The 18,723-nt window shown below is 40.5% G+C and overlaps 1 protein-coding gene across 1 annotated transcript in view; it reads right to left on the reverse strand.

Annotated features, from left to right (window-relative positions):
- Positions 1 to 1,110: 1,110 nt before the first annotated feature.
- The window catches only part of sucla2 (succinate-CoA ligase ADP-forming subunit beta), a 28,437-nt gene continuing 10,824 nt past the window's right edge, over positions 1,111 to 18,723 (reverse strand). Inside the window, exons 5-11 of the mRNA XM_084954946.1 lie at positions 16,667 to 16,795; positions 12,306 to 12,444; positions 9,638 to 9,799; positions 8,372 to 8,514; positions 8,122 to 8,242; positions 4,606 to 4,694; positions 1,111 to 3,345 (exon numbers count right to left, since the gene is read on the reverse strand). Of these exons, the coding sequence (XP_084811072.1) occupies positions 3,271 to 3,345; positions 4,606 to 4,694; positions 8,122 to 8,242; positions 8,372 to 8,514; positions 9,638 to 9,799; positions 12,306 to 12,444; positions 16,667 to 16,795 (858 nt within the window). The 3' untranslated portion in view covers positions 1,111 to 3,270. The remainder of the gene's footprint in view (positions 3,346 to 4,605; positions 4,695 to 8,121; positions 8,243 to 8,371; positions 8,515 to 9,637; positions 9,800 to 12,305; positions 12,445 to 16,666; positions 16,796 to 18,723) is intronic.

Genomic DNA, 18,723 nt, shown 5'->3' on the forward strand with positions numbered 1-18,723 from the left:
AATCGTCCAAATCATTGGTCTTCCAGACCTTTTGATGTTGCTAAGCTCACCAGTGCATTCATCCTATCCAACATTGATTTGGCCACTCTTTTTGGTATACTTGGAATCAGTTCAACAAAGACTAACAAGGGAACAGGTTTTACATCTCCAAACCGCTTGATCAAACCAACACTCATCTAGAATGTCATCTCTGCGTTTTGCAGTTGTCCTGCTGGTTTGTTCAGGTGGTGGCCTCAAGCGAGCACTGAAGCAGTTTGCAGCAGAATGTGAGGCGGCCGGAGGCCATGGTCCTCAGCTGAAAAAGGGTGGAGTGCCCACTCCGGGTCAGGAACAAGTTGCTGCCCCATGTGGAGGAGTTGAAATATCTCGGGATCTTCTTCGCGAGTGAGGGGGGAGGGGAGATTAACAGACACTTTGCAGCCACGCCTGCAGTGATGTGGATTGTGTTCCAGTCCGTCATGGTAGACAGAGCTGAGCATAAAAGAGAAGCTCACCATTTACCGGTTCATCTACGACCCTACCCTCACCGATGGTCATGAGCTTATGTAGTGACTAAAAGTACGAGATGGCAGATATCAGCAGAAGCAAGCTTTCTTCAAAGGGTGGCTGGCCTCTCCCTTAGAGAAAGTGGTGAGTTCACTCATCCGAGTAGGGCTCAGAATAGAGCCTCTCCACATCGAAAGGAGCCAGCCTAGTAGAATGCCTCCGGCTGTAGGTGTTCCTGGCACACCGAGGACCTCCTGCCAAACTAAGCTAGAGGTGGTGGCTGGTGAGAGGGAAGTCTGGGCCTCTCTGCTTAGGCTGCCGTCTCTGTGACCCATGCCCCGGATAAGCAGAAGAAATGGGTGGAGGCCTGGATGTATGAATAGAAGTATTCTCCACTATCTCACAAGACTATTGCAGGTTCTTGATTTCAAACTCATACAAAACATTAAACAGTTGCTCTTTAACAGGAAACTAAATAAAGGCTTCTTAGGCTTTATGGTGCCACTACATTCAGCACCAATTAGGCATTTTTTTGGTAAGAAGATTAAACCAAAATAAATGCTCAGCTTTGTACAGTGTCCAAGACAAAACACACAGGAGACAAGAAATTCAACCAGGGAAAAGTTGGTGTTCTCTGTATTTATTCTTTTCTTTTTCTTCCTTTGCTGTGCTCTTTGTGAGGAGCATAAATATTTTACAGAGCGAGAACATCAGTCTGGTTATTTACAAGATAAAATAAATGACGTACAACTCACAATGTCGGCTTGTGTTTGGAGAGCTGGAGGAGGAGGAGTAAAGGGAAGAAGGAAAAAAAAGAACCTACAGCCGTTTTACAGTTTGACTTGGAGTACCCCAACCTTGACTCTGACTTCACAAACAGAAACAAAAAAAAGGAGCTAATAGACTGTGGCGCGATGGCACGACTGAACACACGGGAGCAGCAACTGCAGAGGTCTAAACCAGCGAATTATTCCATAGAGAGAATAAAGCAGATAAATAAAGAGCGACACAAAATTCCAGTGTCTTCAGCGGTCATCAGTCCATTTCTGGTGACTTTCATGCTCCAAGGGGGGGAAAAATTATTATGGCAGTACTTCATTTAACAAGAAAGTTGCCTACAATGACCACTTTGAACACGGTGATAAACCTGCAATCGGAACCAGTGACTTTTCTGTCCTCTTCAGTTTGAGCTCAACCGGAAAAACTTGTGACTTGTGAACGTCAACCTTCAGACTTCCTGGCTGCCCCCTTTAGACAGTATAACCAAGTACTGTTTGGATGACAGTGGAAGTGCTTGCGTCCTCCTGTTTTGTGCAGTTTCAATTTGGAAAATAATAATCTCAATATTAAAACACAAAGACTGCAACTGAGGACTTTTTTCATTATCTGTTTAATTATTTTCACACTGCCCGGGAATACATCAAATTCCTTATTTGGATCAATTAGCAGCTCAAAACAAAGAGATCTTAAAAGTATTGTTATGAAAGACATCAAAACAACGGCCTTTTTGATTTTCAGATGGTCACAAGATGTGAACTCCATCTGGTTGAAACCTGGCAGGTAAGCAGGAGCAGTTTCCACGGGAACAGGAACGTACACCAAGCTCTCTTGATTTACTTTGAGATCATTCAACTTTTGATCTCCATGTTCCTCCCTGGCAAAACTCGAGGTGCCCAACACAAACACTGAATAATTCATTTATTTTAAAAAAGAAAGTTAGCTGTGATGTATCACCTGTGTTCAACATACCCACACACGAGCTCCACCACAGCTGAGGCACAGCCCAAACGCCAGGCCCGCTCATCAATACTCGCTCAGATCCTGACATCGATCAATACGCCCGCAGGTCTGGTGTCTAATAATTCAGGCAAACAAATGAGACTCGTTCAAACCCGGGTTAAACCGGATTGAGCTGTTCAAACCTTCAGGTAAAGTCAGAGATCAACCTGAAGACCGTCCGTGCCGAGTGTGCAGTTTTGAAAGGAGGAAACATCTGCTGTGTGAGGAGTAATGAAGGAGGCTAAGGAACTCATGCCTACAGGAGGTACAGAAATAACACGGAGGCCTGCATGGAAAAAAAACCACCAATATTAAATCAATGCTGCTGGTTCTCCATTAAGGAGAAAACTGAGGTTGTTTCCTCATGCCAGAGTCAAGCTTGCCAGCATGTTGTTTGTGTGTTTGTAGCTCTTCACTCACACACAAAGAAAATCGTGAATGGAGGAATACATTCCTATTTAGAGATTGAAAGGCACTCGTGCTAAACCGTGTAATGGACAGCACTAGTGGGTCCCAACTCACAAGCATTCAGCTGAAAACAGGAAATGATCCGACTCAAAAGAGCCCCAACCTGAACACCGAGTAACAAGACAAAGCTACTGTTTTTATTCTATTATTGTTTCAAAGTAGGTCAAAGGAAGTGTTCGCAACAAGTACCAAAGAAGACAGAAAGGCTCACCGCGAGTCTCCCTCTCAGGGTGGAAGAGAGCGAAAAAGAACGAGGAGGAGAAGGAGGAGGTTTGTGCGTATCGACTCAAGTGCAACTTAAGGGTATTTTCTGGGTTTGAGACTTTGAGTAAAGGAGGGAGGGGGGGGGGCTGTTCAGAGTCGTGTCATTGTGCCACAGAGCCAGAAAGAGGTTTAACAAAGGGCTAACCTAATGTGTCTTCTCTCTAGCTCATGTTGCTGTTTGATTGGGTAGTGGAGTGGCGTGTTGTTGATAGGCTGACCCAGGGGTGTGAGAGAGGAAGTGCTTGGAGGAAGAGATCTGAAAGGTTGGGTTTCTTAGATGGGCAGCTGGAAAGTGATGTCCACTTGAGCTTCCTTTGCAAGGGAGACAATTTCAGAAAGCTTTACAACCTGTGGACAGAGCAGAGTGGGCTCATGAAATAAAATTTAACATAACATACTTTTACAATTGACCTTTATTTAACCAATAAACGTTTTAAAAAGGAGACCTTTTTTTAAGACAGTCAATACAGAACAGATGACACAAATGATACAGGTCTCTGAAGTCATGCAACTGTTTCAATGGGATCCCAATCCTCCTCCTGACTGTGCTTAAAAAGTCTGAAATTCAGGTGTTATGCAGGTATTCTGCTTTCAATTTAGGATTGAGACATAGTGCACTTCAGGTTTGACAGCTGACATCCCCATCACTCACCGCAGTCATGCTTCACTTCACATCATTACTACCAACTTAGCCACTGACGTTCTACATTTATAAAACTTTTTCTAGAACTTTTACCGTGGGAGTGGGCCGCCAGAGTGTCATCTAGAAGACGCATATTTTTCTCTCGACGCACGCACACCTCAAACTCTACTTGAACAGTCACAGAGCAGCTGCACCTGTTAATCAGCTGATTGCACATGTGCAGTCTTGTTCTTGTGTTTTGTGCACTGAGACACACGCTGCAGTTTCATGCCATATCATGTCATACTTGTCTAGTAATTTTCTCCAAAATCATATTAATTCTAAACTTTTTAAAAAAAAATATTTAGTTATTTTGGCAGAACAAAAATACCAAACACGACAACTACTAATACAGGTGACTGATACACGTTTCTTTTCCTAATCTAACAACAAGGACTCTCCACTCACAACAATCTAAAGGGTTTTCATTCTTTTGTATTCTAACTCCAGAAGAACAGAACAAAGCCTTTCATTTCCTCGCTAACTCGCATATCTAACAAAGCTGATCCTGCTCATCACTAATATCCTGTTTTTAGATCAAATACAACCATTTTCCACATATATAATCGTTACATGAAAGCTGGAATCAGTCCACTTTTAAGCAATTAATCAAGCAGCTTAATTGGATGTGAAAAGTGTTTAGAACAGAGTAAGATTTAATAAAATGTTATCAAACTGCCTCCCGGCACACCTGCTCCCCAACCCTGTTCTCACATACGCTTTCACACTGTTGCTGCTTTCTGGTTACTTTGTGCTATAAATGTAAAGTGACGTTTTTCCTCACATTGGTTCACACACACACACACACACACACACACACACACACACACACACACAGCGACACATCTAAAGGCAGGTACATGTCAGCTCTGCTCTCCCCATTCATGACGTGAGCATTTGAGTTGAACGTGGGTCTTTGTGCGTACCATTTTTGCAGCTTCGTCCAGGTCGTCGCAGGCCAGGATTTTCAGCGGACTGGCAGCAATCAGAGCTTTGGCGTCGTCCACTCTTGTTCCTGAGAACAAACAAAAAAAATACATGAAAAAAAGTCAGTTTTTCAAAACAGCAGTACCTTTGGCCACCCTACAGCTGTGTCACTGTCAGAACTGATAGAGTTTCTTGATACGGCAAACATTCATTTGGATGCTGTTGAATGTTTTTGAACCTCGAGGAAGCTAATAACCTCCTTGTGGTTTTCTGTGGATACCTGTGCCTCCTGTACTGTCCACCCTCAGACCACAGTTTCCATTTGCACTCGGGAAAAACAAAGCTGAATGTCTAAAAGGTCTTTCCAGAAGTTTGGAGAGCTGATGAAGTTTCTTTGATGAAAAAGAAAATGTTCGCCAGACCAAAGTGAAAACTCAATTTCCCTAAAACTGCCCTATAACCTCCCAGCAGACAGTTTTTATTAAAGCTGCTGTCAGACAGCAAGCCGTTGCCTCCTCCTTTGTTTGGTGGATGCCTTCACACTTCATGGTTCAACTTTTTTCAGCTTGCCTCTGTGGCTTGGTGTGCAGCCATGGCAACCACAGATACAACCATGGGGGAAAAATGGTAACGGAGGCTTATTTTACAGGTACTTCGTCAGCAAAAAGAAGACAAATCAATGGAGATCAACAACATCTGCTTTAATGCCTGATTACACAGACAGACCTCACAACCCAGAAAAGAATTACAAACAGAGCAAAGCAGACACATCCATTACAGAATTAGCCACTGACACAAATACACAAACCCATGAATCCAGGATAAACCAGGAAGCAGTCTTAGACACGAAAGAGCATGTATAAACATACCAAAGTAACTTGTCAGTGTGTAGACACACACAGTATATTTATTATTTTTTAAAAAAAACATTAAAATTTTAAAAGAGAGCATGTTCCTGTTTTGAAAGGAGAACGTGGTCCAGTCAAGTTTCCAGAGTCGAATTAGGAGCTGTGACCAATCTGATGTATCCGAGTCCGGCCCCGATTAACAACTCATTTGGTCACACGCACATTTGTGGATTTGCTCACAGGAAAAGCATGTCTTTGTGCTGATGTAGAGCCTTACAGAGGTGCTACTTGTAGCTCTGACTTAAAATCCATGAAACATTTGAGTTTCAAGCTCATCAGTGTGATGCTTAAAGTTTATCAAAGTTAAAAACGCCGCAGATATGTTTAAAAGGTTACAAGACAGAATTTAACAGCTTTGGAAAGTTATTCCAACTACTTTCTTTTACCCTTTACCACTAACTTTAGAAGATAAAAGCAGATGAAGCATACATGAAGGAATTCTTGCCAAATGAATCAAATGCATCTGCTGCAGTCCATCTTACCCTGTACTGCAGGGTGTTAAAATTCAAATAGCCTTCAGAGTTTTAGACTAACAGCAGAGTATTTAGTTTCAGATGACTGAGTACTCTGAAGCCTTACAGTATCAACCGCACTCAGTCAATTAACTTCATTTTGAAGGTAGAAAAACAAACCACAGTATTTAATCACATCGCTATAGGTAACCAACAAAATCTCAGTTACATTCAACCATGTCCAAAACCTTTGTGTGTGAAAATACTTCCTGAAGAAAATATAAAATACAGATGATTCTGCTATGGCCAATATTAATGAGCAATATATTTATATTGTGCAAATATGTTAAGTATGTCCAAACCTCTAAAGAAGCACACATCACTACAAAGGAACTGAAAACATCTGCTGCAAACCATGAACTAGGATGTACTCTGCTAAAGAAGGCAACTTCCTCTGTTGTTGAACCTTTCACCCATATCTTATTTTCTCTTTGAAACAGATTTTATACAAAGTGACCTTAAAGCAACCCAAGTCCATCTCTGTTCAGGTGACTCCAACAAGGAGTCATCATCCAAAGCCTTGTGACACTGCTGACCATAACATCCTATTAAAAAAAATAAAAAATACAGCATGCAAGGAGCAGCCAATCAAAAGAAAAGAAGGGTGGCATTAAATTTTTAACCCTTGAAAGCCAATCAGCAGTAACAATTGAAGCTTTTCAGAACTGAGTCATTTCTGTCATATTTCAGGCTTATAGAACAAAATGAATGGGTGTGCATCAGAAGTTAGCAAGGGCCTGGGTCTCTGACTATGCAGCTACCCAGAAACTATTATAATGGTGATCAAACCATGTTCTTCACCAGTGCATTTACACTTGCAGACAAGACCACAGAGGTGCTAATTGAGATATAAGACAGAACTACCTAATGACTCCAATCCAACTTCAGAAGCGCTTCTACATCTTAGATTATAAAATGTGTAAAGAATAACTTTTAAAAAACTGATTAAACATGTAAACAGAAGGCAGCGCTCCTGTTTAATTCACGTAACATGTCTAAAGCTGCAGTGCAGTTACAGTCTTGGCGCTGGAACGCAAACCTCAGCAGCAGCATTTTGAGGTGACATCCTCTCGTTTCCAAAATAGAAAACAGGAGCAGAAAATGTTACCCTGAGGAAAACTGAGAAATGTCAGCTCTGTTTAGGCTCCAAATACAAGCATGCACCATTTCTTTGTGCTTGCAAATTTCACTGCCTTGCACTGCCGAATGAATAAAGATGAGAAAACCAAATTGGCAGAGGAATTTCACCCAGTGAGGGATTCAGCTCTTTGGAAGGCCACAAAGGACCAGCAAGTCTTTGTATTCAACACTTGGCCTCCTTTGATAATATAGAGTATGAATGTACATATGCATATATCACACGATATCACAATAATTCACACCTCATTTGTGTTTGTCGTTTTCTGCGCGTTTCCAGGAGCCAGACTTTGAAGTAGGAAGCATCAAATGAAACAGACACGAGTCCCCCCCCCTCAGCACTGCCAGCTGCTGCCAGTTAACCCGCCTGACAAGGTGGGGGAGAGTGTGTGTGTTTGTTTCCACTGGAGGGGGAGCCTGTGGCTGTGGTTGATCCAGAACATTACAACACTGTGTTTGGGACCAAACCCCTGTCTATTTCCATTTCCTTTTAAAACAATGTTTAGGCTGTTGGTCAGGTTGGTAATGAAATCTGCGTTACAAATATCTGTACTCGTTTTCAATCTGAGATACTGTGCTGGAGAGTTGTCGGGATTTCCTTGCATTCCATAGCTCACTAAGATCAGACATCCCTGAATTCAGCAAGATCTTCTCATGGAGGGATCCTGAGGGGCTCCTAGTGCAGATGAGATATATATAATCTTTGATCCTGATCTCTGATCCTATTCCCAAATCACTTCAACTGGCTGCTACCAGATGTCTGAGGTCGTCATCCTTTCGTTCAACATTCAGAAGGAAGGAGGCATCAATCCCCCATCAAATTCATGGGAAATTATTTAACAACAGTAAAAATTCAAATTAGGATAAAGTCAAAGCTTCAATTTAACAAGTTAATGAATACAATGCCACATTTTAAATCCCTTTAAGAAAATAAAAAAAATAACAGTTTGTTCCTCACCTTGTAACCGCACAACGATGGGTATCTTTAGGTCCAAGTCTCTTACAGCCATGATGATACCCTGGGCGATGACGTCACACCTCATAATTCCTCCGAAGATATTGACCAGGATAGCCTGAACCTGAGGAAAAAAAGAAAAAAGAAACAACTTCATCAAAAACTGAATGTTGAAGAGCTCAGAGGGGTGAGCTACATCGAGCTTCAACAGTTTCCTGTTTAAAACCCTGAACAGCCTTTGGAAGCTTCTTACCCTCCTGTCAGAGGTGATGAGTTTGAAGGCCTCCGTCACCTGATGAGCTGTGGCTCCTCCTCCTACATCCAGGAAGTTGGCTGGTGTGCCGCCATGGAGCTTGATGATGTCCATGGTAGCCATGGCCAGACCTGCTCCATTTACTAAAACAGACAAAGCCACTGGTCAAATGATTCAGGCAGACGATTTTCTTCTTTTGCACTGAATATGTACTGGAAAAAAAAAAACCAAAACACTCATTGATAATAAGACTGACATTAAATGGAAACGCATTACATTTAAATCACAACTAAAAGAGCTCCTACTACGACAGTGCTGTCTTTACACTCAAAGTCTGGTCTGATAGTCGTTATAAAAAGCCAATTGGTGATAGGCTGGTAGGTTTTAATGGCTGATACTGATGCACCTCTTTGAACTAAAGCAGCTCAGGTGTGTACTTCTAGGTCTGAAACTAACTGTACTTCTTCCTTATGTTATGTGAAAGTGGTTGGAAATGGTTTAATATCCATTTTGAAATCTTTAAATGATGACAAAACATTACAGACTCTCACTAAAAATAGTTTCTACACATGGAAACAAGACTTGGGTGCCACTGTGCTGTAAAATACCACCCCATTGTATTTATGAGTCCCTCGCACTTTGAGCCAGTAGAAAGTGTTAGAGCCAACAACAGCTACTGAGTTTGGATATTTTTAAAGACATAAGACAGAGAAAAAAAAAACACAGTGTATGATCTGCTTTTCATTGTTAAGAGACAGAATTGTGTCAGATAAGCTAGCACAGCACTGGACACAACACAGCAGCTCAGCTGGACATGTGAACTGTTTCTGAGATGTTGTCTAAAGTAAGTCAAGAAAAACAAACAGTTCCACTAAAAGGCCACAAGGTGTCTTATTTGGTGGCTTTAGGTTGTGGGATGCTGTGTATGGAGTTGAGGTGGCTAGAAAGCTAAGGGGGAAAAAAGACAGTAAACAGGAGACTGACAGACTGCAGGATATCGCAGACAAATTAGCAAGCTCCTTTTTTTAATCTATAGATATTCATATCTTGTCCAGTTTGGTCATGTTAATATCTCTGGGTAACCATTATAACCTATAACGTTCATTTTCTGTCTGGCATTACTGAGCATTATGGGAAATGCAGTACCCAATCAGGATTACAACTGAGAACATATCTCAAAATGACCACCAAATAAGTTCAAAAGCTATAATAAACACAAAAAATGAAACTACTAAATAGCTTTTCTGACATTTCGCTTGGACTGACCCAGACAGCCGATGGTTCCATCAAGACCGATATAGTTGAGGTCAGCCGTGGCGGCCTGCCGGTCCCGCGGGTCTTCTTGAGTCCAGTCCCGCAGTTCAAACACTTTCTGCTGGCGGTACGCTGCGTTGGAGTCAAAGTTGATCTTGGCATCCATGCACATCACTGTTGACAAGGAGACACATAAGATTTTGACATTAGAGGAAGATCAATGTCAGCTCATCTCTCCATCTGCCAGAGAGTCATGCCATGGGGGGGGGGGGGGGGGCACTGGCACCAGGAATGTAAATGTGCAGCAGAGTTCTTTTTTTCTAAATGTATATCACCTCAGAAATGATCAAATAATTGAATATGTTGAGGAGACAGTTTTGCTTATTAAAGAAACAAAAACAATTCAGGAGAATAACTCATTTCTGGCTACACTTTGCTAAAATGTCTGCCTTTGATTATGAGTACAAGGAAAAAGGAACACTGAGCTTCACTCAAAGTCATACCTGAACAGTAACAGCACGACAGAAGAACATTTCTAACATGTCTGTAATCAGCTGGCTACAGTGAAGGAAGCTAAGGAGCTTTTATATTATATATATGATCATGCAGAAGGAGGACCTAACATCTCATCAGGCGCTCAGCATAGTGTTTGGCACAAAGGTCAGCGGTCTCCTTTCCTCACAACTGTGTTTGAGAGCTGTGATTCATGCCTGAGGAGCTCATCACTGTGCATCAGGCAAAGCCATTAACTCTGACTCACTGACAGAACAACACGCACACCTCAGACTGAAATCAATCTCCTCATCATCTCCAGGATGCTTTCATGGACAAACCCCAGTGCATTCCTCCTTGCCAGAGACCCATAAGTCCGGTTAAATTAGTCTGTTCCGCAAAATGAAAATGACCTTTAGAGGCCAAGAGCTGCACAAGCATACCAACCACACACCATTCACATCTCAGTCAGCAAGACTGCAAACCTGGGCAAGACTAGCATGGCTCCATTTTTGTTTAATGTCAACTAGGCCCGGGAAATTAAAGAATCCTGATATTTGTCAAGAGGTAAATTCCCCAACTAATGATTAAACTGACAAGTCGTGTATGGTTAATGTCTGTCAGGGTCAACCCTCTTGAGCAACATGACTGTGCAGCTGAAAAAAAGTGCAACTCCAACCAATCTTCCGGAAGATTTGGAAAAGAGTGAAAGAGTGAAAAATGCAGCAAGAAGCTGATGCTGCTTCTCGCTTATATTTAGTAAAAAAAAAAAGAGACCCTAAGCACATGCACGTGAACAAAAGTGATTACACAATTCAGTCCAAGTACATATTTTTCTGAACAACATGACTGATAACACAACAGCAGTGAAGAGTTGTAGTTTAATGTGGAAGTAAAGCCTCTCTTTGCTGTGTAGCATTCACAGCAACAGCGCTTGTTACTATAATCACCATGAAAGCATTTCCTGGTAAAACAAAAGCTAGCAGAGTTTTTATAATCAATCCACCTGTGCAAAAAAAACAAATAAACAAAAAATGGTGGTTGCCCAGTGATTGCATTGAATATTTTACTTTAAAGAAGGGTTGCAAACATTTGCCAAAAGATTTGGTCAGTCTGCCAGTGAGCTGAACTCTCTTATGAGTCTCTTTGCAGTAGGAGACTCAACTGGTCACCGGGCAGCTTGTATTCTGGTTATATTAAGGTTACCGAGCACCAAGTCACTTCCCAACTAAACAGTCATCCTGAAGCAACAATATCACTATTTATTAAAGGTGATTTCTGTGCATGGAGATGACCACAGGTCTGTGATTCCCAGGGATTTATCACAGTTAAATGGCATACTATCACAAAACAACCCCATTCAGTTGCAAACTGATAGCAGTGTCTTGATTCAGTTTTATCACCAAAGGTCTTTAATGTGACAGCCAACTGTGACCAGTCACAGGTCTGATCCCCATCTTCAAAGCAACCATGTCCAAGGTAACAAGATTGCTACTTCATTTCATATGATTGCAATAAATGTGGTTTTGCAGCAGCCTCTCACCACTGTTTTCCTTAATAATATTATTTTTGGATTAAGACATAAAAAAATGTAATTAATTTTTACGAAATGCCATCAATGAAATGAATGGCCGTTTTTTAGATTACCAGATTTACAAATCCTTAAAAAAAATTCCAAAACTAAATTTGGGCACCTGCATGCTTTTCATTTGAATACATGCTGAACTGTTCGGTAAGACCAAACTGGTTTTTACATTTATTAAAATACCATAAAATAATGCCATTATATTCCTTTTTCAAGCTGTATTTCCTAACCTAACAGTGACTCTGACTTCATCTCTGTGTTCAAAGAGGATGTTTTCTTTTTTGTTCTCCAGACCACATGATTAAAAATTCAATGAGACAGAATGTGTGTGATAGAGAGTGGAACAGTGATGTTATGACTCAGAAGGGAAAGATTAGTCTGTTCTAACTCAGGTTGCATCTCTGATGGATTTTAACAGTTTCCTGCTACTGAAAGCTTAAAATGTGCTCAAAACAACCGTAAACACATTTGTTTGCCCACATGATTAGGCTATACATCACTCCAAACAGCTGGGTTAGGTTAGGTTAGGGGAAAAGGCTAGACAAGACCCAGCACCACCCTACAAGGACAGAAACACAGACAGGTGCATGTGTGTGTGCCTACCAATGCCAGAGGAGTCTTCCACCATGGGATTGATCTCGACCATTGACGCGTCATACTTGATGAACAGATTGTACAGTTTGACCATGGTCTCGGCTGCCTCGTTCACCAGCGCTGGAGGGAAGCCCATCTTCTGAGCAACCTGCAGACAGATGTACTTTGTCAAAAAAAAAAAATCAGCAGCGAGTTATTTTCAAACAAATGGCAGAGAAATGCCCAAAGAATACATGTTTACAGCCGCGATCAGGGGGTCAAACATAAAGCCCAGGGGCCAAAATCGGCTTGAGAAAAGACTGTACTCCGGCTTTGGAGAATGTGAAGGAGGAATTTTATACTTTTAGGTTCACAGCATTCGCTACAAAGTAATTAAGTAATTAGCAAGAAATAAACTTTCAGTATTTTCATATTTTTTTGAATGATCAAATATCTTCTGTTTTATAACTACGAAGCAGCTTAAATTAAAGTGTACAGCTACAGAAAAAGTTCTGGTAGGTCATTGCCCAAAAAGTCTTGCTGACAGATTTACTTACCACTGCAGCATTTCTTTATCACGTAGAAACACTGAGCTTGTATGGTTTACTTACATTAAGATTTGTCAGGAATTAAATGTGTAGTAAAACTTCTGTAAACTGAGAGAAAGGGAGTTCGGATCATTATCAACAATGGCATAAGAATTACAGCTTGATTTAACCATCTCCTCTAACTGTCCTGATATCTTTAACATCTTTCAGCTTATTGTTTTGGTTTTCTTGGTCACATATGTAGCACTTTGTCTCATTCACTGCTCCCACAGAGCTTAATCCTGTCGACATTAAGACAAAAGTGAAATTTCAAACAGAAACAGTAGCTTCGACAGGTCTCATTAGAAGCACGGAAAGCCTGCTGGGTCTGTAAGAACATCACGTTGTTTGAAAAATGTGGTCTTGGCGGACAAAAATAAATGCAGTGAAGGAATATCAATGCCGCTCCATCTAGTTTGAGAGCCCTGCAATCAACACCTCTTCTCTCTGTCAAATATATTGAGTCTCTGCTTTCACTATGACAACCAACATATTCAATATTCAGAGCCAAAGAGATGTGCAGCAACAGGGGAACCGGAATAAAGTGGAAAGGAAAAGAAAGACAGTCAGAAGTGAGACAGCGTGGAGAAATGAGTACATCTGTAAACAAAATAAATCAAGTCCACCAAAAACAAGAAAGAACTCCAGCATTAGCTTCTGAAAGTCAGCTGATAGAAAAATAACGAAATTCATGTTTCTTTTAAAGGTGATTAGAATAATTTCTTCATGAACTGTGTTCTGTTTGAATGATTTTCTTATTACTACAATTCCTCTAACTTTGTTTTTAGAGAACTCAAGTCTAGAATCAGTGCTTAATGTTTCTGAGGGGAAGAAGCCATTGTTACTTTCATTTATACCAAAGCAGGTGACACTGGGTCTGTCCTGTTGTGCATCCTAACTGGACAGACTGATGTCCAGAGGTTTAACTGACTTGGTGTAAGACTGCGATGATCAAGTGTTCCCTTCATTTTATTTTGAGCAGTACATATTTACAGTGGTAAAAGACTGATGGCAGCTTCCATGAGAAAACCCAACAAGAGCTGTCCAGATACAGCTTGCAACTCTGAAAGCACTCCTGCTGATGTAAGAAGAAACAGCGGGAGAACCTGATCAAACCTTCTGTAATTATGAATTCCAAGTTGATTTATGTCAGGAAACAAGCAGACATAACGTGTCATGGCTACAGGGTGATCACTTCATCTTTGTAGTTTTTTTTTTTTTTTAATTGAAATTATTATTTAGATCATGTTTCTTTGTTGAGCGCATTTTTTTAAGATCGGTCAAGAAGAAGCTTTTGCAACGTGCAGATGCCGTGATAATGATTATTAAACATGATAGTTTTGTGAAAGCTGTAATGTTTTGAGTTTGTTCAGGTGATCTGGAAATAAACTACAGTTAATGGAGTTCATGATCCAAGCGTGGTTGAGTGAACACACCTGAGTGCTCAGCTCAAGTGTGCTGAATTTTCCCCCTAGTGCTTTTTACTTGTTCGGTACATGTAGCAGGAACATCCTCACTCTCTCACAAGTAGCTGCTCAAGTAGCTGTAAAGTACAGCAGCTACATTACAAACACTGCAGCATCATCTTGTTGACAAAAGGTACACCACAGTGCATCAGAAAGTATTTGCAGCGCTTCACTTCTTCCACATCATGTTACAGTTACGTTGTCATTTTACAGCCTTATTCCAGAACGGTTTAAAATTTCACCGCAAAACTTTACACATTGGCCCATAATGACAGCAATAATAATGATGAAACAAGCATAATGACACAATTACAGCCTCAAGTCATTTTTAGTATCATGCTCGGTTTTTTTGTGTGTGTGTGCTTTTTTTAATATGATCTGCTTCTTTGCAGAACGTCTCAGGCTCTATCAGACTTTATGCAGAGCGTCGGTTGGCAGCCATTTTCAGATCTCTCCAAGATATTGAATTGGGTTCAAGTCTGGGTTCTGGCTGGGCCACTTGAGGATATTCACAGAGTGCTCCTGATGCCACTCCTTTGTTATCTTGTCTGTGTGCTTAGGGTCATTGTCCTGTTGGAAGATGAACCTTGTCGCAGAGCCGAGCGCTGGATGTGTCTGTACATTGCTACATTCATCTTTCCCTCGACTTTGACTAATCTCTCAGTTCCTGCTGCTGAAAAACATCCCAGCATGATGCTGCCACCACCATGCTTCACTGTAGGGATGGTATTGGCCAGGTGGTGAGCAGTTATGAGAGTTTGATCTTTGTTTCCTCAGACCAGACGATTTTGTTTCTGATGGTCTGAATCTTTCAGGTGACTTTTGGCAAACTCCAGGGGGGCTGTCATGTGGCTTTTACTGAGGAGTGGCTTCTGTCTGGCCACTCTACCATGCAGCACTGATTGGTGTAGTCCTCAGAAATGACTGTCCTTCTGGAAGGTTCTCCTCGCTTCACAGAAAAATGCTGGAGCTTTGTTAGAGAAACCATCAGGTTATTGGTCAGCTCCCTGACTAAGGCCCATCTACCCTGATGGCTCAGATTAGACAGGCAGCCAGCTCTAGGAAGAGTCCTGGTGCTTCTTCCACTTACAGATGATGGAGGCCGCTGTGCTCACTGGGACCTTCAATGCTGTTTTCTGCACCCTTCCTCAGATCTGTACCTCAATACAATCCTGTCTCAGAGGTCTACAGACAATTCCTTGGTTTGTGCTCTGATATGCACCTTTAGCTGTCGGACCTTATATAGACAGGTGTGTGCTTTTCCAAAGTCACGTCCAGTCAACAGAATTTACCACAGGTAGACTCTAGTAATGTTGTACAAACACCCGACAGACGATCAGTGGAAACATAATGCACCTGAGCTCAATTTTGTGTGTCACAGCAAAGACTGTGAAAAATTCTGTACATGTTATATTATTAATAAACTTGCAAGAATTGCAAGCAAATGTTTTTCACTTTGTCATTATGGGGTATTGTGAATAGAATTCTGAGGTAGAAAACGAATGTAATCTATTTTGGAATAAGGCTGTAATTTGACAAAAGTGAAACACTGGGAATATTATCCTGATGCACTGCAGGAATACCCAACCCTACCTACACAACCTGTTGTCCTTAAAAAACAAGCTTACTCCTTCATAAGGACTAGAGCCAGTGTCTTATTGAGACTATTTTAAAATTAACTGATAACATTTCTTTCTTCATCGCCGTTATTGTTTGTACATCTCATGTGAAAATCTGATTCTGTAAAAAGCTCAAGCTGAATGTTTGTAGAGTCATCTTTGTAAATAAAGCAGAACACGGAGCATTATTTATCTTGCTTGGCACATCATTTAAACAGGATAGGGTTTTTTTTCCTCTAACAGATTATTTTAAAGGCAAACATCAGACTGAAAAATAAAAAAAAAAAGTATGATTATTCTAAACCAGGCACCAATTTCATACTGTAAACATGAGAAAATATCAGTTGTTTTCTATAAGCCCTGGAAAATGATTATAACTTAGGCTCAGAGGAAAATTTGGGATGATGGGCGGAAATTTGTCATTAACGGACAACAAACTAAAAATTCGAAAAACCTTAATTATATCAAAAATACGTGTAAAAACACGCTAAGAAGAATGCAACAATTTCTCCAACCAATGACCTTGTTTAGATAAGAGTTAACCTTCTTTAAACAGCAAAGAGCCCCTTGTGATTTAGACATTTTAGCACTCACTGCAGCATGAACGCACACAAACACACTCCCCTTTCTCTTCCTCCAAGTCTTCCTGTAGCCCAAACTACAAAGTGGGTGCACCTCAAGTCTGTTTCGTGACTTATTACATCTACCATTGATCGCACCTTGACAGCCTGCTCCATCTTAATGCCCTCCACGATGTCGATGGGCTCCTTCACAATGGCATCTGGATTTTCCGCTGCAACATCTTCGATGTTCACGCCACCCTGAGAGCTGCCAATCAGCACAGGGCCCTGTGGGACACAAGTGGGAGGGATGGGGATTTAAAATCTTAGAGTTACTGCAACATTTTTGTTTCGAAATCTGTGAAACCTAAGCCCCGGATAGACACCTTTACAAAGAAAACGGGTGATTTAATAAGAGTGATTTTATGCAAGGAGGTTTTAACTATCCTCTCCCAATAATTACAATCAAAATTACCTTCTGTTTTTTTACTGACCTGGCTGCTCTTCCTGTAATTTAAATCAAATCTGAAGCCACATCCTTCAGACTTAAAATTCATCTTTTTGTGTGTAAAAACTAAAAGATGCTATTGCCATGAAAAAAAAAAAAATTCCAATGTCTTCAAACCTCTCATAACAAAAGCAACAAAGTAGTCTGTGCCTGCACAGTAAAATCACCATCCTCATAATAAAATGCAAAAGACAACAATAAACAATTTTGTAATCATGTCATTTATCTTCAGATTATTTTCTCAAACCTTCACAAACCCTCAGATTTTCTATTTAAAGTCGTGTAAAACAGGAAAAAGAAGAAACTCTCAGACCGGAGTAAGTAATTTTCATTGTTGTTAGAAAAGCAACACTAAATAGTTTATAAAATGTGAAAATACTTATTAATTTCACATTCATCTGATTGTCAATAGGCTAATCACTGAGCGCGCTGATTGCTTGCAGCAGCTTCATAAACACAGCTGCATAGAGAAAAAAAAAAAAAAAGGTTATCCACACAAGTCTTCATGACTGCACATCCTAAGGAGGCTCCTCAGATCACAAACCCTGTTTAATACAAGGTTTTGTTCCAAAGACTCCTGAGCTGAGACCTCCTTATTTCTGCTGTGATGACGGCAAAATAATAAGAAGGAATTTCTGTGGTGAGCAGCATCTTTATCCCTTTCTCCATACAGTAAGAACACGTGGTACATTACAATCAGAATTTTATATACTATATACAACAGTGTGCAAACGTTTTAAACACATTATAAAATTCTTGCTCACCGCATAGTTCATGATTTATGACTGGATGATCAAGTTATAGACACAATCAACACAAATGTTAGCAGCTTTGCCTAATTATGAATAAAAACCTGAACATCCAGTAAAGCATACAGACTCACTGAACCCTGAAAAAGATCCAGTGAAAGTGTTAAAATTCTTAACACATATAAAAACACTGACTTTATACTGGTGTAAGTCATGCTGAACAGTCTTTATCTTCAGTATTGTGCTGCCATCTAGTGGTCAAAATCGGATTTAAGCAGGACAAAATCTGTTAACTGAATCACGACTTTTTTTTTTTTTTTTATGAGTTCAATGAAGATGAGTCAAGATGCATTTAAGCACTGACAGATGAATCTATGTGTGCTTTGCTTAATTTGGTCATCTGAATGAAAAGATGAGATGTGCAGGGGAGGTGCGATGTACAGTTTCATTACAAAAACAACAGTTAATCTCATCTAAAGCTTTAATTTCACATCTAATTTTTGTAGTTTATAAATTGCCTCTAATTTTTTCAGAGCTGATTTTTCTTATGATACAGATCTTAATTTCAATGAATGAGTAATGTGTTTAATGTGTTTAAGTAAACAAACAGCAGCAGCTTGAGCTTTTCACACTAGGCCTGCAGACTGTCAACAGCTAAACTAAAATAATCTAGAGCTCATTCAATCCCACGCAGAAACATCATGAGATTACTGTAGTGTAAGTGTACCTTCCCTAACACTTAGACTAATACTAATCACCTCTACACAGAGACTGATGGGTTATTAGTAACACTAAATCTGTGATTTTTGGGGGCCATTTAGGGGAGGAGCAAAGCCTGAACACCATTCAACATAAAAAATGTATCATCTCCTCTAAAGGTGTGTTTGAAAGGTTAATGCATGATTTACGAGACACAAAGAAATGGGCATTAAGAGCACTCCTTTTGAACTTTTCCACCT

The sequence above is a fragment of the Perissodus microlepis genome, chromosome 16 (assembly GCF_051167445.1).
Source record: "Perissodus microlepis isolate ML-2025 ecotype Zambia chromosome 16, ASM5116744v1, whole genome shotgun sequence".
Classification (NCBI taxonomy): Eukaryota; Metazoa; Chordata; class Actinopteri; order Cichliformes; family Cichlidae; genus Perissodus; species Perissodus microlepis.